Raw genomic sequence first — 25,113 nt, forward strand, 5'->3', positions numbered from 1 at the left:
CTGGAACCTCAATGAATATTCATGAATCTACATTTCTACCCCCCCCCCCCCACTCTCCAGTCTCAGATGTCATCATGATTTATGAATTGCCCTTCTCTACAGTCCATCAGACATCAGTGCTCTTGCCATATCATCCCATCTACAAACTCTTGCGATTTTAATAAATGTCAGGACGTGGACAAACAGTTTTTGATGAACCTCAACAGTTCAAGAGTGTTTATTTTACATGAGTAGTTATGTTGAGGAAGCTCAAAGATGTTGGAAAAAATTATAAAAAAAATGAAAAGGGTGAGCATGGCTAAATATTAAAAAAATACGGTGGGTCTTCAATGCTGGATTTACAGATAAGTCACAAATAAATTACTCGCAAATTTTACTGATAAAAGCCTGGGACTTTTATTCACTGAAAAATAAAAATAAAAAGAGTCCTGCATATAATTATTTATAAAAAATAAAATAGAAATCTACTTCATTATACAAACATTACACCGTGTCTATGAACAAAAATGGACATAAAAATGGACATAATGTAGGACAGATGTGTTAAAAATATCACAAATTGATTCCTGCAATTAATTATAGACCCACAAGCTGACAGACTGAAATAATGATCATCAAGCCTATGCTGTGAAAATATGTTAATTACTTCCTATGACTGCATACATAATCAAGGGCACTTATCAAATCTCATTGGGCAATTGGAACTGCAGTATATGCAAATTATATGTAAATTATCACAGGACACATCTACTTTATGTAGAAGCACAACTCGGATATGAGCACATGCTTCACTTAAGCATTGTATGTTCATGCCAAGCTGCACTCGTGTAATAATGGCGGAGTTGTACCGTGTTATTACACGTACATAGTTCACATACACCCACAACTTATGCAAATATGGCCAGCACTGGACATAACTTGACACAAGAGGGCAGTATGACTTTTATCTAACCTGCAAAACCACAAACACAAGACCTATTTATTACTCCTGGAGGGCAGAGCGGCAGATGGGAATATAGGAGAAAAGAAACTCGCCACAAGAGGGGGCAATACTTTCTGAAGTTCCCTGGAGCATACACCTACACACTGTATCTAAGCAACCATGCCAAGTCTCGGATGATGACAGATAAATTCTTGAAGATTTCTTGACACTTGAGTTTAATTAAAGATCATTGAACTGCATCTCAAATGCGTTCTGGATAATGTATTGATGCTGGGTCTTGAAAAACATGTTTTTCTCTGTCACTCTCATCCTCTTGCCATTTGAGTTCATTAATTTATTTATTTTGTTTGATATAACCAGGATAGCCCCATCAGTTTTCAGAGTGAAACTGATTTCCCTTGACGGTCCTGGATACAGACAAAATAAAGCGCATGAACAAAACACAACAACAGCTAAAAAAACAAAATAGATCACTTGTAAGAATTTCAACAAGTACATAATGACGAAGCCTAAAAAAAACATTTAAAAAAACCACTACCAATTACAAAAAGAGTTGAAAAGAACAAGTACAAAAACAACATGTGATTGGACAAAGAAACCCAAAAATTAAAGAGACTCTCAAGGGTTAGTTACATACTTATTTGATGATGGCCGAGGTTTTCCAGAGCCAAATCACCCCCTACCAAAAAGTCTGTCTTTGAAATCCATGCTTTACATTTAGGAAATAACCATCCCTGTCCCAGTTCTTATTTTGAAGCCATGTAGTCTACTAGCATCCCCAACTAAATTCATAAATAGTGCTGATTTTACTTTTAAATTTATGAAGTAACATCTGTTTTGATAACAATGATAGCGGATGATATTGTTATTCATCATCTCCATATTTAGGGATAGTAAACAGCTTTTGTAATTATGCTTGGTTTTATCCATTACTGATGAGTGATCAGTTTAATCAGTGCTTTCCCCAAATCCAGCAGACAAATCAGCAAGAATTGAACCCGCTACCCCCCAGATAGAAAACATGATCACATGAATTTGAATGAAATGTACACATTTGTACACAACTTTATTTAAATAACAATCCCTTCATTTCATAATATTGGTTTTGATGTACTCTCTCACCAACTCCTAAAAAGGCAACGGGCTTAAAATAAAAAACTACACATGTGATTGGTGTTCACCCACCATGTGAAGTTTTAGAATGTAGGTTTTTGCTGCTTTGGGTTAATGTTAGACCTGATCGAAGAGGGGTTGACATTTGCAGCGTCTAGAGAAGATATAATTATTTCCTTTTCAGAGCAGTCTCCTGCTGGTTCACTCTGATACAAACATATGGACAAATCAATTCAAGTCAAATATATAAAGGTGAGGATTCAACATTTCTGAGAATTTCACAGAAGGCCTACTATATGGTGCGAAGTGAAATCCTGGGGGCAGGATTAATTCACTTTTTGTCTTTTCGTTTTTGATGAACTTTTAAGATTCAAGACAATGATACCATGACATTAAGTGTTTACAAGAGAGACACAGAGCCTGGACTTCCTGCATTTTCTGAAAATTGTACAAGTGAATTTTATAAAACTTTAATGAAGAATGGGGGGGGGGGTTACTTTTTACAACTTGTAAAGCTGTTATTTTTTTTACAATTTTGTGTTTTTGTGTTAATAACGATTGAAAAGATATCACCAGTGACGATTCTTGCCTGCCAGGTAAAGCTATGGAATGTACAAGTTCACTATTTTTGATGATTTATTTGAGTACACTGACTGCCTGCTTGATACTTACATGTACATGTACCTACACTCTATTTATTTATTCTCCTTGTGGTATTCTAATTTATTTTCTGCATTATTCTACCAATTTTGCAATTCATTATGTATGATAATTGTGCAAAGTATTCACTATTGTTCTTAAAACAAAATAAATTAAGTACAGTCTACACCCACGATTGTAGTCAATACAGTATGAAAGATGGCCAACATGTTTATAGAAGGAGAACATATCACTTGTGCAATGTCCCAGATGACATTGCAAGCAACGAAACACAATGAAGCATCCGCCATGAAGGAAAGTGCATTTATTTCTAAAGCATTCCTCCCAGAGTGACTCAGGATTGTTGATATTTATTGCAAATGGCTTCCACAGAATCTCTTATAAATCTCAACAACAGCTCTAAGGATCTATTACCACTGCTTGGCATCACTGCTGGGCATCAGTACAGAGTAATTGTCTGCTGAGGATTGGGTTTCGCGCTGATGAGTGTTTCAGAGTAACATTATGCTAGATTAAAAACAGCTTCTATGATTAGGTTTCATTAAAGGAAATATTGCAAACTTTTTGCTGTTTTTGCATCTATTTATTCAGCCAACAATTTTACCAAACAAACAAAACACAAAAAAGGATGACAACTGTTGTAAAGCAGAAACCAGCAAAACAAAATATTACAATATTATACAGATCATGGAAAGAAGTATTTATGATCAAATTGAGAAAAGGGATTACACTCATTTCACTCTATCCTGAGCTGACCGTTTTATTCCTACACTACCTTTAATCTCAATCAGGTATGACCACCATGAGCGTGTCTTAAGACTGATGCTAGACGAAGAAAAGACCTGATACATCATAGTCCTTCAAATCATTGTCTTTAAATATGTGACCCAAAGATGACAGACTGCAAGGTTGAATTATAGAAGGATTCAAGACAGAAGATATGAAATTTGAGAAATGTAAAAGAAATAAAAGCTATAAATTATGGTGATTAAGCAGACACAATTTTTGCCCAATACTTAGGGTATGTTGTTTTAAAGAATTAAACATTGGAATGGAATTGAGGTCAAAATCTATAAAGTACATATGAAATGGTTTTTTAGGCTGGTAAACCTCTTTTGGTATTAGCATAGGTTTTGTGCTTCCCAGAGGCATTTTCCTTTTTTAGATAAGTGGTTTTATTTGTATCCTATTTTATAAATTATAACTGGTGTTCCACTGTATAATGTGTAATAAGCTTGGACAATCAGTAGACGTTCATGAACATGTCTTTTAAAATAATCCGGCTTAAAGCGCAATATTGCAAAGTGTCCTTGTATTGCACATTGGGGAGGGCACAACCGTGTTTTAGCTCTAAACATAGACTCCAAATAGCTTTCAAATGTCATTTCCTGCTCTGGGGTTATTATATACAGCCGCTGCGTCAAATGTGACGCTTTGAGTAGCCTACTGTGAAAAACATCAACCCGTTAACACCAACAAAAGACAAAAAGTAATGAAGAACACGATTCAACTTGATCCATTTTTATACACGATGGGGGTCATATGCAAATCAGCCCCTCCAAAAGGGGTCACTAATGGTTATCTAGCAGTTGGCACTGTCCAAGGCATGAGAATCACTGTATGAAGTTGACTTCCAGGCTATGAGAACAAATTTTCATTAAATTTAATGTAGCGTAAGAAAGGGCGGATGTTCATAACTGCGTAAGACCATTTTAAGGCTTACTGCCCCACTGATGATATTACTTCTAGAATATAAGACATTGGGGAGAAAGCAATTTAAGGCTTTCAAGACAGAAAGAAGAGGAAGAGAATGGCATGTCTGAACATGCTAAGATGATGGGGTAGGTGGATGCTGGATGTGTGGGTGGGAAGTAAATGTCATGAAGCCAGCTTATTATTATAATATAAACTTCCTGAAACAAAGTCAGCAAAGTCAAAATCATTTGCAGGACTACAGGGCTAACCAGTAGAATTAGAATGAGCCATCAACCCACCTTGTAGTCACAACTGAACTTCATTTCCAATACATGATAAATTAAGTAAAAATTAAGCAAGAGATGATCAGACACCCAGATGCTCAGGCACTGGGGTGAAAACTATAGAAAGTGTGTCTTTGCCCCAAATTACAAAACAGGGCAGCCAACTTCCAAAAGTTTATAAGGAAGAGATGTAAAACCCCCAAAATCTATGGGCTGAAAACACTCTGGAGGTAAACATATTAGACGCGCGAATCAGCAAACAACTTTCAAGAAAATACTCAGGAATTCAGGCAAGACCATTTACAGGGGGGGGGGGGTGAGTTTTATGCTTTATGATGTCTTCGCTTCTTAGCCAGAGATAGTCATGTTATTTCAGTTGTTAAATGTTTATCAATTAATACATTTTTAATGTGGTCTCATAGAGCAAGCCATGACATTGTGTACTACGTCAAGCAGCTGTGTAAGCAAGTTCCTTATAATAAATTGTCTATCCTTCAAGCAGTCAGAGACTGGCTCCCACTACCGAGAGGAGAAGAGGAGGTCTGGCTACGGATGACGAAACAGCCAGCTGTGAGGGAGAGAGGGGGGGGACTTCTCATTATGCACAGACAACCATTATCGCAGAGCGTGAACAATCTAAATAGATAGTTGAATCCTGAAGAATGAAAGCCCCCCCCCCCCCCCCCCCCCCCCCCCCCGGGGGACAGATTTTATGTAATTTGAATATCTTGACTGAGATTGAAATTACCATTGGAATGATGATATCATATACAAATAACTAAAGGGTCTTAAACACTATGGGTGTTCAAACAACTTAAAACATTGTCGGTAAATATCATCTTAAAGGGGAAGTAGCTCATTGCATTTCGGACCAAATAATTCATTTATGTTGTCTGGTCTTTAATAAATAAAATTGCTAACAAGATTGCAAACAAAAAATACTCAACATTTACCCAGTCAGTCTTCCATGTGGTACATTACTTAAAGTTGTTTTCCAACAAATTATTTGGATACCATGCTCTTCATTTCCTTTTACTGCGCATAGGGACCTCACGGTGATATGCGCTATATAAAAATGGTTTTTACTATTATTATTATTCATCAATAAACTCAATTTTACCAGGAGCTTCAAAATATGCAAAACTAATTTTATGAAATCTATTTTGCACTAATGACCTTAAAGTCCCAAGCTGATGATATGTACATTTTCTTCAAGAAGTTCTCTTATTCTAATTGGATATAAATATTAACAGATTGGTTAAATTGTCCTTTATTTGCAACTACTTGATGGAATTGGAAACCTGAAATGCTATGTACCTGTACCCTTATAATACACAGAATGATTTCAATTCTGCTCCTACAATATACTTTAATTGATACACCTTATGCAGTCCTTTAATAGTTTTTTTGTAAGCAATAAATTATTTCTGCTGGCATTCAATTGCAGACGAATTGTGTAGTAAATAGAATCATTATACTTTTAACTTAATGCTGTTAAACTGTAACAATGCCTCGTTAAACCCAACCACCCAGCTTCGTTAAAATGATTCCGGTGAATGAAAAGACTGCGTCTGGAAGTAGATGCATTGTATGTGAATTCAAACCGCTATGCGTACAAGACAAACCCTCAGTGTCTAGTCATTAGTAATGTGTTCATAGTAAATGAACACTTAATAACACTACCAATCATAGTTTGGGTGTGCTGTATTTTTAATGAGGCTTAGCTTTGCATAAATTACATCACATGTCAATGTAATTATTCTTTTTAAGCACACTTGCTATTAACTGTATTTTCCATTATGATTTGGGGTTGAACAAAGACCCAGTCATTTTCCTTTGATATTTATAATATTTGTATTTTCATTATTAATATCAAATGGCTATTTCTGTTTAACATACAATATGAACGTTTTCATAATTCTAAATGTAAACCAAGAAGTGTCAACGACATACATTCAAAATGGCTTGATGTCATTATTTTTATTTTTAGAGTTTTATTTCAGAGATCATGTTTGTAAAACATGTACATGTAGGTGTTGATAGGACTTTTTCGACTTCAAGATTTGTTCGGTGAGACACCAAGAAGACTTTTAAGTTTGCTCAATGTAGCCATCAATTTCATTTGCCAAAAATATATAAAATGTCATAAATGTAAGTCATGAGACATAACAATTTTATCACAGAATCTGAAGCTGTAGAAATATGATCACAGAATCCAAACATAATTTGTTTCCAAAAGACCTATACCCCATTTTTTTAAATTACAAAACTGACCTCTAAAATGATCAATTCCTGACCAAACATCTCAAGACATTTACAGCTGGATTTCCTATTCCAACAGAGGCTCTGTTCCCTGTCTTGAAGATCTGTGATTTCAAATGTCAACTTAAAGAAGAACTTCAATTCAGGTTATTTAAAGAAACAGTTAATTAATTTTAATCTGAGGACTCACAGATTATAAAGGTCATTCAAGTACTGTCAAAGTATTTAGAATATTAAATGAAGACTCTTAAAGTCCATGTTGCTAATTTTGATTGCCAAAATTAAAATCAGCTGGATATCAATGTTAATCCTTGCTTTCACTAAAAAAAGTAAAATGAAGTTGTTGAAATGACAAAAATTACCAAAGCCTTTAAGGTGTGTTTAATAACATAAAATCTGAAAAACATTGTGTTGTTTACTTTCAAAAGTTCAAACCAATTAATTAGTCTATCAAAGGATGCGAGCAGGTGATGACAATTAATCTTAAAGCCATTGGACCCTTTCGGTACAGAAAAAAAATAAATAAATCACAGATTTACAAATAATTTACAGGGTTTACAGAAGGTAATGGTGAAAGACTTCTCTTGAAATATTAGTCCATGAAACGCTTTACTTTTTGAGAAAACGGTAAAACAATATAAATTCTCGTTAACGAGAATTACGGATTTGTTATAAACACATGTCTTGACACGGCGAAACGCGCGAAAACAGGAGTGGGTTTTCCCGTTATTTTCTCCCGACTCCGATGTCCGATTGAGCCTAAATTTCCATAGGATTGTTATTTTATATATAAGTTGTGATACACGAAGTGTGGGACTTGGACAATACTGTTTACCGAAAGTGTATAATGGCTTTAAGCTAGGAGACCTCAGCTGCTTTAAACAAACTCAAAATGTCTTAAGGAAGTTATTCAAGACAGCTGAAATAAACCCCAATGAGAATGTCTCAACAGAATCAGGAGTCTTAATTGTTAGGTGTTTGTAAATAAATTGATGTCCAGTGTATTCCACAGGGTTTTTGTTAGAAAAGGATAAAATAAAAAAAGAGAGACATTTTCTTCCGGAGGCAGCTTGGCTTCAGTGGCCATCTTAAAGAATAAATGATCGCAGTACTCGAGCACAATAATATGCACACATACTTTTACTCAGAGATAAAAAAAAAGTCAAGCTAGAAACTTTAAGATTAAATTATTCAATTATTAACCTTTGAGGCTAACTGTTTGGTTGCCAAACAGCAGAAGCAAACAGTGATGTATTGAAGGACTAGATACTTAAGTCTACAGTACACATGACGATGTGTTTGCACAGTATATCTCCAACTTTCTAATTCTGGTCAGTCGATCAATGGTGGAAGTGCCCTGACTTTTAGTGACAGTCATGATCTCTTGGAAAATCAATTAACAAGGGATCATTGCAACATCACAAAATCCATTCCTCATAACATCATGATGATCTTCATTAACAAATAATGAGTCAATTGAGAGGAAAGAAGAAGAAATTCTTTATCTTACCACTGTGACATGAGTCGCTGCTTTGATATGTCCAGAGTGCATCCTAACACAAAAAGCTCTAATCTCACCATATAACAGCTTTTTCAGAGAAGAGTCTCTCAGTGATTTTATTCCGTTTTGATGACAAGACGATCTCCGAACGTTACTTTACATAAGTGACATCTTAAGATGGTAATTGAGCGAGGGTTGAAATGGTCTGCTCCTCCTCGTAGACTAGGCTCACTGGCTCAGATAAACAAGAATCCTCTCGACTTGATTGCAGTGTTTAGTACTTCAGTGGATTGGTTTGACAGTCAGCCGTCGACAATACACAGAGTAGTAAAGTCCAACCCTCGACAGTCTAGCACAGCTTGTTGCATCTAAACATGCGCAGGTGACTCTCAACACTATTAATGCATATATTATTCAGTTTAATGACATAGGAATTGATAGGTTTTTTTCTTCTCTTCTATTGTAGTGTAATCACAAGGCTGCATTTACATATACTATACTAGTGATTAATGTCATTTGCCATGTTTGCAGAAAGTGAAAGAGTGTCTAGTCCAGTCGTGGTTAGTGATGACAAGTGTAGAGACACGTGGTGATATTGCTGTATGCACACATAGAGCAGTCGCATCTCATACAACTACAACACTACAGTAATCAGCTTTACTCTCACTCTCGCTCTCTCTGAGTCTCAGAGCTGAAGTCATTCTGCTGAACACGACTCAGCCCCAGTTAACAACTGCGGACATCCAATGACATGTTCCTTCCACGGGGTACAAATCAAATCAGATAAGGGGCTTTACTGCCACTCTGGATTAACTTGGAAAGTAAAATTGTCAAAATTGAATTTGTGACAAATCCTTGCTTTGCATTTTTTGTCGGATGGAGGGAAATTCAGTTTGAGGTGTGTAAATGAGCCTTGCGTTGAAGGTCACTAAGGCGTTAGATTTTAATCAACTTTTATTACATTTGCTACTTTAATGAAATCAAAATATCTGAGGGGTCAGTGAGTTGGAAATGCTAGACTTTCTGCTGGAGTCGACACCAATTACTCAAACAAAATCTAACTGGTCAAATTCCAAGCTTTCTTAAATCTTATTTAGAGAAATTTCAAGGGTGACAGTCAAGCTTTTGCATCAAACTTTCTCTTTTAAAAAGAACTGAAACAAATTATAAAAACCAGCTAGCTGAGAAGCCTTTTAAATTTGCAAACAACTGTTTTGAAATAGTTCTTTGGGAATTTATGCAAATGTTTAAGTGGTAAATTTAAGGAATAAAAGTATTATTGAGAAGAATTTATGAATTATTCTTATGGCCCTAACAGCACCTCCTTTTTGTCTAGTAACTCAGCAGGCAGAATGTTTTCATTTACAAGAATTGTTTTACTAAATCGAATTGGGAACTGGTAACTCAACGCATCATCCCCCCCCCCCACCCAAAAAAAAAAAAATAATAATAATAATAATAATAATAATAATAATAAAATTAAAATAAAATAAAAAACCCTCAAAAACCAAAACTCATCAAACTTTTAGATACTATACATCATACAAAAAATAGAATGTTGTTCATCGAGTCATCAATTAACTGCGGCATGTTGTCTCCAGCACTTGTCACATCAATGCATTTCAAGCAGGAATGCGGAACACTGTCAACAGAACACTGTCTCTATGTACGCTTCATATGTTATACACAAACAATACACACCCTGAAGACCAATGCTTCATTGGTTATACACAAACAAATACACACCCTGAAGACTGATTGAACATTATTATGACTGTAGAACCTACGGATGACTGTAGAACCTACGGGTTTACAGAGGCCAATGTCACAGCGCTACAGGAACTGCCTTTCAAACAACAATTCTATGATGACAATTTCACACTTGCTCAAGTTGATTTCATGCATGCTGAAGATTGTTCATTATCTTACCCTCAAGCTCCTTCATAATCATTGATAAAACAACAAACTTTTGATCAGTTATGCAGACAAAAAACATGTTTTTTAAAGTTGTTTAAAAAAAATGAACACACTTGGAATTTAACAACTTACTTTTGATTAGTTATACAGAAAATGCTTTTAAAGTTGTTAAAAAAAGGAAGGAATTAAATAACAGACTTTTAAACAATTATATAAAAAAAATGTTTGTAAAAGTTCTTACAAAAATGAAGGAATTGTCATAATAAAAAAAAACACATTCTGCAGTATGGATAGCTTTTTGTTTGTTTAGGTTTTTCCCTTCTGCTTTCACCACTTGAGTGAAAGAGAACTAGTTTAAACCTACCATCCGGATTATCAGCTTAGAATGCTGACAATGTTGAAAAGACGAAGGCTCTCTAAAATTACTTCACAACTCAAGCCTCACAGCATCAATATGTTGCCTAGCAACCAAGATAAAATTATCTTCCAGACAGTTAATCCTTCCTTATTAGTCTAGAATAGTCTAGTGCATGTTTAAATATCAAGTTCTGTCGACTTTAAATAATTTTTCTTTTTGTGGCCCCATATCTACATGTAGGGTGGCTTTTATCTTTGTTTAGGGTGAACTTGCATAAAAAACAACAAACAAAATTCCCATTCCTAGCTTTATGGCTTCTCCCAGCATTCTGGTACTAAACTATTAAACACAGCTTTTTGTCAGTAAAATGTTTATACAAACACGAGCAACATCATTTGATACACAGCATTACCATGACAGTCAGAGGGGTGCCTTACGAGACAACCAATATCCAATTCTGAAAACAATCTATCATTTACAATTAGCAATAATAACCCTTTCTATGAGATTCTAGCCAACATCTTGCAAAGCATCTTTTAAAAACCCTGACCCCCTAAATTCTTCTAAATCCAAGTCAGGAATATCTATGACGTTGGTGGTAATCGAAACAGCTACTGTATTATACCAAACTTAAAATTTAAAAAATCTGTAGTAACTTCAACTGGTTTCCAGCTTGACTTTGCCAAGCACAATATGGCTATGCACAATTGTTATCAGCACTATGAAACTTCATCCTGATCTTCAACAAAACTTTTTTTAATGTAAAATATTCCACAAAACACATCAGGCTCATTTCAAGATGCAATACGACCAAATGAATATTGGATATTATAATCTCTGGGACACTTAAAAAGACATTTGAGAAATGACGTACATGTAAGTCCCTGGACTCAGTGAGTATAAACATCAGACTAGGTACCAAAATGACTCGTGGCAATTGTTCAGGTCCCAAACACATACAAATAAAACAACCTCAAATCATAAGGATTATTGGAAAGGCAAAGAAAAAGAAATACAATGATAAGGATGTTTGTATTCAGTCTGTTCTGGATTGATGAGACTCTATACAAGTAAAAAGTCTGACAACATTTTAACATTTATTATTCTACAGGTTGTTTGATAACAAGAGACAAGTCTTGCAACTCTGATACAGTCATTTCATCTCATCAACAAAACAAAACTTAAAGGCCATGGGAGAAAATATCCTGAATTCAGGAAAGATCCTGATCAAGAAATTACTCACGGACAGTCACTTTTGTTCTGTATCATTATCAACAAACAGTGAACCTAGAGTCAGGCAATCAACAATCATCTTCTAAAGTGTATCTCATGGGATCATTAGTCATGGTTCATTATTCAACAAAAATAACACAATACGTCGAACAGTGAACTCAAGAAAAAAGTACTGAATGCAATTAGGCAACATGACATGTTTTTAAATAAAGCAAAGCAAGCAAAACACATTACAACAAAACAACAAAATGGAAAAAGAAAGGGGTCTATAGATGTTGGATAAAGAATTTCCATTTTGAAAGGGGGTCAGCACATAAAATTAAAAAAATATATAAAATAAATAGGGATATCATCATAAATATGAACATGGTAGAATATTACATTATTATCAGAAAACCAAAAGGAGTACTACTTAAAACTGATGAAAGATTTGTATCAACCAGATGTAAATTAATTTAAATAGCAAAACTATTAACACAAATGATTTCCCAGGAAAATCACAAGTATGCCAGATGTGGCAATCTAAAAATGATAATATCGTTCATAATATACATTTATCTGGTGGAGTTAGTATTGTGGATGGCTCCTTTTGATTCTCAAAAGAAAGGTTTGTCTATTCTAGTGTTCTAGTGTAAAACATGCAATGGAGTTTTTTTTTTACAAATGGCCACAAATTATTCCCCCAGTATCGATAAATTTTATGAGACTCAGGGAAATTACCGGAAAATTACTCAGAATCATACATTGACTGCATGGCACGTGATGCATAAACATTTTCCCAAACTTTGGGCTGTCAATGCTTGACCAACAGAGGGCAGCATGACGTTTTCTGATATCTAGCCAAGAGGACAATTATTTTCCATTCAGCTAGTCAGGTGAAATAATATGACAGTCTCAAGATTGACTATAGAGGGAGCTATTCACAAAATCAAGACCATCACAGCTGAATTTCTATGGAGCAAATTTTGCCATGGATGGAAAATCGAATGAAATCTAGTATTAAAATAAAGAGAGCAGATTCTTGTTTGCAAAACAATGTCATTATTTCATTTGGCTTAGGAATCATTTAGAGCCATATCTAAAACAATAGTTTAACCGACACCAAACAAAACTTTGTAACTTTTACTCAAAGGAATGACAATGCTAGCATTATTCATCAATAATAACCTCAGGAAGGGTGGAGCTTCCCTTTAACTCATAGACTTACACAGACCCCCCCCCCTATCCTGCCCCCACCCCATTTTTAAATTTCAATGTTGTCATACATGATGTACTGAAGGGGCTCAGTAAGCACGGCCAATATGCACCATTTGGTTATGCACCAGTGATGGTTGGTATACCGCAATGTTACCCACAATATAAACGGGTTGTCTTGGCGGTTGGTTCCTAACACAAACTGTGAAGCCACATCCTATACAGAGCGATTGGTTACCGATGCGGAAAACACATCCCAGGTTTCCAGAAATGTCTTTGATCTGTCATATTAAACAACACAGTCGGTATCTCTTATGGCTACAGGGTATCTCTTAGTTCCTTATTGACTGGTTGCTTGCTTGCTTGCTTGGTTAATCTGCTTCTCATTTAAGGGATGCCTTGATGAGTCTTTTGGCAAACCTTGACACTACTAATTTTACAAATAGTAAACTTGCTGGTACAACCATGAGTGAATCTCTTTTGTGAGAGTGGTGGCTCTGAAAAGAGCCGGTGTGGTCTGGTCGTTTGGAACAGAATACTCTGCTCATCTTTAAGAGAAATAGCTTCAAACAATACTTACTAGGCCCCCTACTAGTTTGAGTTTTAATACATTACACATCTATGCTCAAAGTCACTAGTGTTGGCTACCTTTTTACCTTGGTTTGGGATGTTGTTTTTGTTTTTATGGGCGCATCTGCACTTGTTGCAAAATTGATAATAAATGTAATTGATGTAAAATTGCTTTTGATTAAATTAATTTTTGTTTAAACACTTTTGAAAGTCTTTCCAAATAATTATCCCTGTACACCTGAGAGGGGTGGGGGCAAGTCACAAGAGATGCCATGTTGTGGGGCAGGTATTTGAATGGTACCATCATCTTCATTACCTTCTATTAAGCGATTAAAATATTTTTTTGTTTAATCTAAGCTGCCACCTTATGTCTGCTCTTCACACTGATTAACATTTCATAATCATGGAGGACCAAAACACCACGGAGTCTGAGGGACTATCCAGCTCGTTAGGCTAGCATGTATATATGGTTAAAGGGAATCAAGACGACAATTATAAGCTTCATGCTTAGGTTGTCATTGATAAATGAGATGAACATATTATGACTTTTATATTTCTTAACTTATTCTCGCTTCAGGGTGCAGATATGAAATCAAGATAATCTTCTTATGGCTGAGGTACTGACGTCTTCATTCTTTAGGAAAACACGTCGCACACTTTCCAGTGTTGCAAATGAGAATCGCCTTTTAAGAATTACCTTTTTAAAATCTTGCATGAATGAAACAAAAAATTTCAATTGTTAAATTAATTACTAATTCAAACACAAAAATTCCATTAAAATGATTGTTACAAATAATTAAAACTCAAATGCATATTTTTAGCAAAGACATTTAACAGTAGAAATTTAAAGCTTTATAAGCATTTCTGTTAGCCTTGATCCTGCCAGACAGTATTTTCCTTGTGACCTTGCTGTAAGGTTGAGTGATCCCCATTGCTAAAAAGTGAGGTGACCCCAGGAGATGCAGCAAGAGTGACCCATCATTGGATAAGAAGAAACCTTGATCCCAATTCCTCCATTAATCTTCATCAAGATGTAAATTCCCCAAATACTCCTACACATGTATACTGACTGATATCAAACATATGCTTGCTGTTTGTGATTATAGATAGAGATGAATTTGGTGGGTAAGGTCGGATGGCAGAATGATTAAAGGCTCCAAGTGAAACAATCTCCCTTCCTTTATCAGCCCTTGGCCATCTTTGTCAGGTATCCTGTATACCTACTGACAATTTCAAGTAAAAATCCTCCTTTAAAAAAGGGAACTGACCATGCTTCTCTAAAGTTTATAACCATAAAAATATATTATGCACCAAAATACTGCACCTTCCTTTTAACATAGAAGTGTCACTTACTAACAACACATTCTGCCTGCTTATTAAAAAAAATTCCTCTTTGAAATTCATGCAATTATTTTCTTGTCTAACTTCATCAACACTCCAAGCAGTCCACACAAAATGTGTCTTTTGAAGAAAAAAAAGCAAAGCGTGCCATTAACTTAAGATCAGTTTTACGACTGACACACAAAAACAACACGTCACAATTAGTATCTTGACCATAAGCAGACTCTGCAACTTGAGCCGTAGCTTAACTGATATTTTTAGTCCATACTAACGCTTGACAATGTCCAGTTATTGTATCATAGATACGGCTATCTTAACCAACCAGAGAATATGACCCGTCTTAAATTTCACTTCTAAGACAACGTCAGCGAAAACACGATTGAAAGAAAAAGTCTTCAACACAGAGGTTCATTTTGTTTGATGGTTTACGCACTTCTGAAAGAGCTTGTTTAATTTGTGGCCTGCGCTATCACAAGAGTTTGGCCTTGGTGAGGAGGTTTTTTATCTGGTGAATAATGAGCTGAGGGGAACATCCCTCCATTAGAAATGCAGCAGTTGGGATTACTTTACAACAACGTGACATCGATACTGGTCATCTAATGATGCGGAGTGTTGCACTTTAGATAGATTTTATAGAAAATAAACATCTGACTTTTGCAAACTTAGCTGGGACATGGAAAGGCAGTGAGGCAGATGGGCTTATGAAGAAGGTGCTTGAGAGGGTGCTTGAGAGGACTTTTGTACCACAGAAGATTAGCAAGGGACAGCATTGATGTTATCTAAATAAATATTCTACCAGAACTTTACTTCCACTTTACAGAATCACAAAAAATATTTCACTGGGTGTCTAATACTGTTAAGGCCTGAAGAACACATATCTATAAATGTTTAAACACCCACAACAGGTAAATATGTCAATGAACACTGTGCAAAACAGGACTTTTTATACAAATCGTTCATGATCCTTTTGCCAAAATGAGGCGTTTTTTCTCCCCTTCTCGTTCCTTCCAAGCTTACAACAGTCCTAATTAATACCCATGACCAGTACTCAACGATTCAGCAACTAGCAGAGACATTCAAGCAACAATTTTATGAGCATCTGTAAAGTTAATCTTTAGCATTGACACTACAATCAAATGGGTATGCATTGCAACTACAATCAAATGGGTATTTATCTCTAAACCATTATGACATTTACAGGCAATATCAAATGCCTACTCCAATTAAATATCTGCTGATTGAAACACTGTGATGTCTTCTTAAATCTCATTATATCTAACTCTCCTTGCCAACTTGTTTCATCAACACCTTCAAAACATTGTTTTCTATGGACTTTAAAAACAAAATTTTAAGGTCACCTATCGCAAGGATCTAAAATGGCCACTCAAGTTGGGAAATAGGGATTTATATTGGAGAAAAAAAGGGCAAGACAAGCGAAAAACTATAGTTTCAGTAAGCATACTGTGATCAAAGAATCTACATGGCTTAACCTCCAATTGTAGAACATGAATACCTCCAAGACTGCCTTTTAATTATAATAATCTACCATGATGTCCCAGATGAAATGCCTGTATCCTCTACTATAACCCGCCATTCAAACAATGAAAGGCTCCCTTATGATATAGAGGACATGTTATTCATAACAAACTGCAAGGCCACTCACATGTTGAAGTAATCAATCTAATATTAAGAAAGTAATGTAGAGATGAGAGAGATGTTACAGACCAGAGGTTGGGTGATGAAGAACCAGCTGGGAGATATGTCTCTCATCAGAGACGATAGACAAGAGAGTCAGAAGAAAATGTGTAGTTTAAAGACAAAGTACAGGGATCTCTTATCATGTCAAAATAAAATGAGCTTCATTTTGAAAGTTCTTAAATCATCTTCTGAAATAGTAGTTCAAATTGACATAAATCACTGTTCCTTCAAAGCCTGGTACATAAATATGCATTATTTATCTGGAAAAGACAAACTGTTTTTTATTTACAATAAATTGTGAGCTTATGTTCATGTGGTGTGGTTTATGGAAGCTAATGAAACAATGTGCTCCTTTATTTGCAGGGCCTGCCACAGAATATTTAGCCCCTCTAACCATTCAAATACCAATCAAACTTTATCACACCGATTAAATAACCAAGAGAGTGTTTATCTATTGTCCATATGTCAACGTAACATGTTCTAGGGAACTTTTTCAACTCTAGGATTTCTTTACACAGCTTTTGCAAAATGGACTTCTATTTAAGGAATTTTGTTGAGTTAAGTTTTAACAGCGATTTCAGCAATTTTTTTTATTAGCACTTGATCTACCTTTGCACTTCTGCATTGAAGTATAAATGTAATATAATTCAATGCTTAGTTCCCTCATAAAAATGATTGCACTGTTTTATTCACATTTTAAAATATAATTTCAATGTAAATATTTTATAAATTCTCTTATGATTCAATAAAAGTCATTTACATGGCAACTGGCTTTAAATTAAATAACATGTGTTGCTTGTATTGCATGGTTACTTTGTGTTCAGTGTACAGGAATGTTCAACAGATGTGTTCATAAAACATACATGTTAAAGCTATTATAAAACCACATTACACGTCCTTGGTATTTTCAATGAATTTAAACGACGCCATAAGTATGCTAAGACTCAATCAGTCAAATTCCTAGCCTGAATACAACTCAGTAAGCAAAAAGAGGATCCCAATTACTGCTTAGCATAGTTAATCAGAATGTGGATTCGAACCCAAAGCTGGCCTAAGATCACTGCAGTCAGGGGGTTCACATTTTGTGTTTGGATTGCACTTTTTTCTTGTGGCAGAGCGGTCTGGTTTCAGGGTTGCATTGTTTAGAAGTGGGTTCGAATCCCACCCTTGCATACGGCAAATGCATTATGTTAGATAATCTAGACACCATACACCAAAAGTAATTTTTTGTTAAACTCCTTTTACAGGTAAGTACAATACTTATATTTCAGTTTTAAAAAGCTTATTTAATATTATTTTGAAATGATCATTGTCCACACAAGTGTTTCTGTTTCACAAAACAAGCACAGACACAAGCACTGCCGAAAACATTTTCACAGATAAAAATATATAAGTTGACAATATCTTTATTAACTATGTCAATCATATCGCTGCACTAAGCAAAAATGCAATGATCAACATGTAGGTACATACATAATATCATGTTCAAAGATAGCCTATGGACAATCCAAAATGGAATACAGTTTTTTTTCTCTTGAGACTTGAAAAACCTTTCAGACATCAAAACAAAAATACTGATGAGCCAGCCTGCCCTTGAAAATAAAAGGCATCGGGTAATGGACAAGATGATTAAAGGCAAGAAAACAATGCTGCTCTTTAAAAACCTTTCTTAAAGTATAAACCAAATCAAATCAGACTGTATAATATGCCCTGAAGCCACCTGCGTTCATGTAGAGCTGCGGTATGCAATGTTCTGATTGGACGATTGATCATGGCGTTATTAAATGGATCTAAAGGTCCCAAAGGCCTTGATGACCAAGATCCTCTTTATCAAACTAAAAAGAGCTTTACTCTTCTCAAACTTTGGCAATCAAGTTTATAATTTTCATTCACCATTTCTGACAGAATAATAGGTAAAAGAAATAACAATGTATGGTACCTGAGAGCCACCTCAAGATAACCTGATGTGTTGACCACCAGGACACACACTAGTGGTCCCAGGTTCACGTCTATACCACCATTTTTGATTTGATGCTCCTCCCTTATGAGAGAAGCTTGCCACTCTTCATTTCATCTCCCCCCAAAAATGTAAATATCAGAGACAGAATTTAATAACCAAAGCAATAAGTTGGTAGAGCACTGGTACGGTAACCTGACGGTGAAAGGTTGGACTGTTAATGTTACTACTTTGCCTTAAGTCCTTTCTACACTACTCTGTCGTCTGGCCCTTTTCACACTTGGATCGACCTACCCCTGATCTACCACAACAAATGGGCATACCACAGGGAAAAGCCACCTCTGCTTTGGAGTAAGGGTGAGAGGTAAAACCCTGGGGTATTCTTGAAACATGCAACGATGGAACCCTGTAGAATAGGAACCTAGGGGGGACAGTGTGAAAGTGCACCAGGGTAACTTGGGGGTAGAAAAAACCTCCTAGGGCCTCCCCAGGGCTGTAATCCACGGGGATCAAAGATACAAAGAATCTTTAAACACAGACCTGTGCTACAGGTAAGAAAAATTCATTCAGTAACCACCGTCAATATTATAAACAGTTTCATTGGAATTTAGAGTGAGGCCATCTTGTACTTTTTTTCTCTGTTTATTTGGTGACAAAACTTAATTGAGCCTTCCAATTTTGATTATGACTTTCACCTATTGTTTCAGTTTAACTCTTTGCAATGAAGATTCTAACTACAAGATGAAATATCCACTACATGTGTTTTAATTGGCAGGTTCATTCATGGAAATATCCACTACATGTGTTTTAATTGGCAGGTTCATTCATGGAAATATCCACTACATGTGTTTTAATTGGCAGGTTCATTCATGGAACAAATTTTGTGATACAAGCACTTTGAATTATCCTGACACCTTTATGTCATCTTCCCAGACAGCATAATTTTTATGTTGAATTTCCCCCGATCACAAAACAACCATTGATTCCTTTCTCTAGGATTTAATCAAAACATTGACAAATTTAAAATCTCCTTGCAAACACAATCGTCAATCTGATAAGATTTTTTAACATAATTAATAGCGATTCCTGTTTTCCATCTTGTATGTCGACGGATTCTTTAGTTCAAGTGAATTTCTATGGTGTGATTCTTCCTGTTAAGTCCAATACACAAATCAAATTAGAGAATTTTCTACAGAGTGCCCGACACAAAGATAAAATGAAATACAGAGAAGTGGTTAAAAACATTATGCATATGGTTGGGGTTAAAAACAATTTATGGACTACACATACACGTAAACAAACAGATGGGAAGCACACGACATAAGAGTTTTCAAAAAAAAATGTAGAGATAATTGCATTGGCAAAGCTCAGAATTTTCAGCCTCTTAATCAACACTAAAGAAGAGTTTCTGACCAAACAGAAATTCAGAGCTTTGATTCCTTCGTCAAGGGGGAGATTGGTCTCGACTGTCAAAGAAACATTTGTGACAAATCTAGGTCACACAGTTTTCTTAGGCAAGTTTCTAGGGATTCAGGATTTCTTTCCCTGGAGTTGTAAGCAACTAATCTGGTTGAATTCAAAATACATCAAACAAGGGTGAATGTGACCAAAAGAGAAGTAGGGGAAAAACACATGCAACATTAAAGAAATACAATCATGTTATGTTTAATGTTTAGAATCGCTTGTTTAAAAGACATCACAACACACTTGATCGTGTGTATGCTAGAGTCCCAATAGCCTGGTATATAAACAAAAACATGTGTTATTTTAACTGGTACCTGATCATCGGCAACCGGCACATTGCCATCTTCTGGAAACAATTCCATCCGAATCCAGTCATATGAAGATCGTATCAGGTCGAAACTGTTACTAATCCACCATCATCAACAGCGACCCCCCTGATGTTTTATCGCAGGTTTACAAGATTCAATGCTGCAAAAATACTCTCATCCAGTTTTGTCCGTTCTACCTACATATTTTTCCGGTCTTTATTCATCTGTTATAGACGGCCCGACACTTTGCACATTTAACGCCTACGGGAGAAATACCCAGATGGTGTTCATATTCACAGATTTATGTTTACGCCAAGCACTGGGGGAAACGGTAGGCACTGCGTTTCTAGCAGAGTGTGTGCCGTCTGCAACACTTTCTTCCACTTGGTCCAGACATGATATGATCAGTACGCTGGCGGTATAATTCTATAAACTCAAATTTGATAGAATTAAAGACCTTGTCTAGCCATCCTGCATCCCCTTAAAAAAAAATTGCATTACATTGAAAGGACAAGAATTTTTTTACATTACAAAAAAATAATAATTAAGCATCTGAGTTAATTCCCATGAATGAGTGGAGTCTAGCTCATCTCAGACCAAGAGAAAATGTTAATTATTAAAGGATACAAACAATGAGTTACAATGCTCGGTATTCTTATAAGTATTGATTCAGCATTATCGATCATGTTTTAATGTCTACGTCACGCTAGTAGCACACACTCTATTGTTATATTGATTAGTTTTGAAAAACATAATCAACAGTAGCCCTATAGAACGTGGGATAATAGAAAACCTCTACTGTCTTGTTTGTAATTGCATTATTGCACGCCATTGATGGACCTGCCTCTTTTTACAAGTAATTACAACGCACAGTGGAACGTCAGAAGGAGTAAAAAAAAAAACTCTGAACTACACAAGAGCAATTTAAAAGCAATGATTCTGAATTGGTCGATTAGGAAGGAGCATTAATTCTGTATAATGGTTGTTGAGGAGGATTATTGACAATGAGGAAGGGTAAGAAGGGAAAGCATCCAAAGTGAATCTTAGGATCTTAGTTTTCCCCAAGGGAAACATTTATCAATGATGAGCTTCGGGATATCAGAATAAACGAGAGATAAATCCTTGAAATTTATGGGAAAAAATAGTGGTTTTTAAAATACTAATAAAATTTAACTCTGACTCATGATCGCACTGCAATACAAAGTGGAGGTGGTTTCTAGGTTGTTTTTTTTGGCCATGTTTTGGTATTTGCTCAAGTTCAGATGGCAAATTCACATTTTGAACAGATGTAATTGTATGAGGAATACATTATACAGCATATTACTTGAGGTTTTTCAATAAACACCATACTTGAGCAATGTTTCCAGGTCTCAGACCATTTAATGGACATTTTTTACGCATGCATGGCAAATGACAAAATGTGACACGTACTATCTGCATTGTGGAGAACCATTACAAACTAACCAGATAAGTATATCATGCGATATACGCCATGTGTTATCAACACCCCGCATCTCACAGCGGCCACAGAGGGCGCTCTCTACATCAGTAGTCTTCTGATTTACCAGGTGTTTCTATGGTTTGGGTGCATCTTTAAAAGGATAATGAGTAAATTTCTCAAACACAACAATGTTCTGATGGACACAGGGACCATACAATCCCACAAGCCTTGAATTGGTGCATTGATATGAGGATACCAAAAAACTCAAGATGGTTTTATTTCAACCAAGATTTATAAACATCACATGACTAAATCTTCTGCCGTCGATTTTCACAAAACTCTTCCTAACTTAAGACTAATCTTAGGACTTACATGTAGGACGAGTCCCAACCCTGCACTGTAGCATGCGGACCTTAAGATTAATCCTAAGTTAAGACGAGTTCTCTAAAACTACATTGGAATTTAATGTCTGTAGAGACCTCTAAAAACAGGGTCAATAAATTGTAGCCACGTTGCAGTATCTTGTTATTTTTTAATAAAGTACACATGTATATTAAATAGTCCTATCAATATGGATTTTTGATCAAGCTAATTTTAGGTTTCACAGAACTCTGTGAATATTGTTTATTACAAACACACCCCCAAACTCCACTAGTTATTGAACAAAAAAATAACAGAATAAGGTAGGCCTACATTAAGTCTGGAAAGCATCTGAGAAATGTGGGCAATTCATATCGCATTGTAGGTCCATATCTTTAAAATCAAACCGATCTTCCATGTGAGAGAAACATATTGTTTTAAATATTTGTAGTGGTTTGATGCTAACTGCATCAAGGCATTTGACAACAGTACGGGTGGTTATAAACATTGTGTCTGCTTGTTTACCAGTAAACCTTCAGCATCTGGTGTCCGGAACCCATCAATAAGACTAGGAATAATTGACACAGTTACGAATGGAACATGTGTTTTAAAGAGAAAGGGCATAAAATGCGCAATACACGGTCAGTCTAAAGCTTAACAAAGTTACAAGTTTGTAAAGTTATTATCCTGCTGATCACCAAGCATGCAATGTCTTAAATGGCACAGGTTTTATGTCTGAATCTTTCCTTCACCCCACAGACACAGGTCATAACGTCATTGATGCTGATCACCAAGCATGCAATGTCTTAAATGGCACAGGTTTTATGTCTCAATCTTTCCTTCACCCCACAGACACAGGTCATAACGTCATTGAGATTCAGGTAAAAAGTTCAATGTATAATTATGTCTTGGACTACAAACCTCAATTCACTTTGCCCATGGGTAATGTATGTTAAAACAAGGGTAACTATTTATTGAATAATTGCAGGGTTTGTTCGTTTCTGTTTAGTTCCCAATCTTCTCCAATGCTCTGAGGGAGGTACCATACAACACCCAGCTCATCATTGTCTAGAAACCTTGGTAATCTGAGAGCCAGTGGGGTTGTGATATATAACAGGAAGATGGTGTTTCAAGGGAGAGATGCGTAGAGAAAATGGAGGGGTTAAAACAGTCACTGAAAGTAGGGTATGGGGTTTCTGGGACTGATATAGGATGGAGATGGGAGCGTAGAGTAAATAAGGGGTATATCAATTAGAGGTGTAGCAGGTGTAGGGCGATGTTGTGGATATAGTACAGGGGCGTGAGACCTCCTCCCCAATAATTTTACAGATAAAAGGAATAAACTGTACAAAGATTGTGGTAGCCATTCAGAACAAGGTGTCATGTATACATGAATTGTTCAGAAGTTAAATACAATAAGTGGGAATTACAATAGACAAACCTGAACATCGGAAGATTTTATTCCGCTGTGTCGAATTCGCATTCCATGCATGACGCAACAAATGTCCGACCACATCAAACAGACCACCACCTCAATCTGCCACATCTATCTACAGGTGTCTAGCCCACACTGATCAACTTTAATGGCTCGCTTGATCCAGCAATACAACTACATGTACCACCATCCAGCATACACAACTCCAGCAAGGTTCAAGGCCAGAAGAATGTTTGTGATACAAACTCAATATTAGAACTGAAAAACTAAAACTGCTGGAATATTTGTAAGAATCTCTGTTTATCAGCATTGCTGAGTTGAAGACTGCTATACTGATACAAGCGCTGCAAAACGGTCAGTTTTTGTCATCAAAACTGAGATATAATATACGCACAGGGCATGCAAGTGGTTGCTATGCCTTATTTCAATGACAAATTAACAATCTATAAATATATATACATGTAAAGTACAAATGTTTACAAGCTAAACGCCTTGAATGCGTCATTTTTAATGAGCAGGAAATATACAGTGATTCGTTAAGCTTCCTGGAGTCAATGAGATAATTCCCTAACAAATCTAAATAAATCATTTACTTTTTTACAGCCAATAGATGCAATTAAACCGAACATGACTGTTGGTTGGGGCAGGTGTAAATATCCACACTATTTATTATAAAACGTTCCCTACAGGTGTTTGAGACAACAGGAAAACCACTCACCATTATTTTCCAAGCGGAATCTGCTGAGGGCGCTCTTCATACGATATCAGTATAAAAATCAAATTATATCACACGTTTAGAAAAAAACCATTGCTTGCAGAATTAGATGATTGCAGAAACTGTAAACTTAAAAGAAAACCATTGAAAGAAAAGCAAAAGGCACTTAGCGTATTTGTGATTATTCTAAGCATAGAGTGAGCTGCAACACTGCAAACTCAATGTGTCCCGTGTGGCTATACATTGACATCAAAGCTAAAGTAAACACAAACTTCAAAGTTGCATTTATCGGTAAACAGCTTCATGAAAAAAAATCATTGTTATGAGGAAGAAAGCATAAAACAACTTCAATGAGTGTATGGTGTAGGACAACATTTTACCAGCAATGCGCAACCAGTCTTATGTACAAATACTGGGTGTTATTCGCGTAGTGATTGTTCAGTGAACCACTAGGGCTAACAGGGTTAGTTTCTTTTAAAGTGTGACCCATACTGTTTAATATTGTGTCTACACTGCAATGGATTCTAGTTGCTTAAAGCCATTGGACCCTTTCGGTAAACAGTGTTGTCCAAGGCCCACACTTTGTGTACCACAACTTCTATATCAAATAACAAACCTGTGAAAGTTTAGGCTCAATCGGTCATCGGAGTCGGGAGAAAACAAC

At 35.9% G+C, this 25,113-nt stretch overlaps 2 protein-coding genes across 9 annotated transcripts in view; one reads left to right on the plus strand and one right to left on the minus strand.

Moving 5' to 3' along the window:
* Positions 1–25,113, minus strand: part of LOC139940053 (A-type potassium channel modulatory protein DPP6-like) — a 114,667-nt gene that overhangs the window by 41,027 nt on the left and 48,527 nt on the right. For 2 of the 8 annotated variants that reach the window (XM_071936278.1, XM_071936277.1), the window contains exon 1: positions 8,468–8,676. The exons of the other annotated variants lie outside the window; for them this stretch is intronic. In XM_071936278.1, coding sequence (XP_071792379.1) covers positions 8,468–8,509 — 42 coding nt within the window. In that variant the 5' untranslated portion in view covers positions 8,510–8,676. Of the gene's footprint in view, positions 1–8,467; positions 8,677–25,113 lie in introns of those variants that run through there. 8 annotated transcript variants of the gene reach the window in all.
* LOC139940055 (1-phosphatidylinositol 4,5-bisphosphate phosphodiesterase delta-4-like) overlaps positions 1–25,113 on the plus strand; it is a 194,005-nt gene that overhangs the window by 37,853 nt on the left and 131,039 nt on the right. The window lies entirely within an intron of this gene.

The sequence above is a fragment of the Asterias amurensis genome, chromosome 7 (assembly GCF_032118995.1).
Source record: "Asterias amurensis chromosome 7, ASM3211899v1".
Lineage (NCBI taxonomy): Eukaryota > Metazoa > Echinodermata > Asteroidea > Forcipulatida > Asteriidae > Asterias > Asterias amurensis.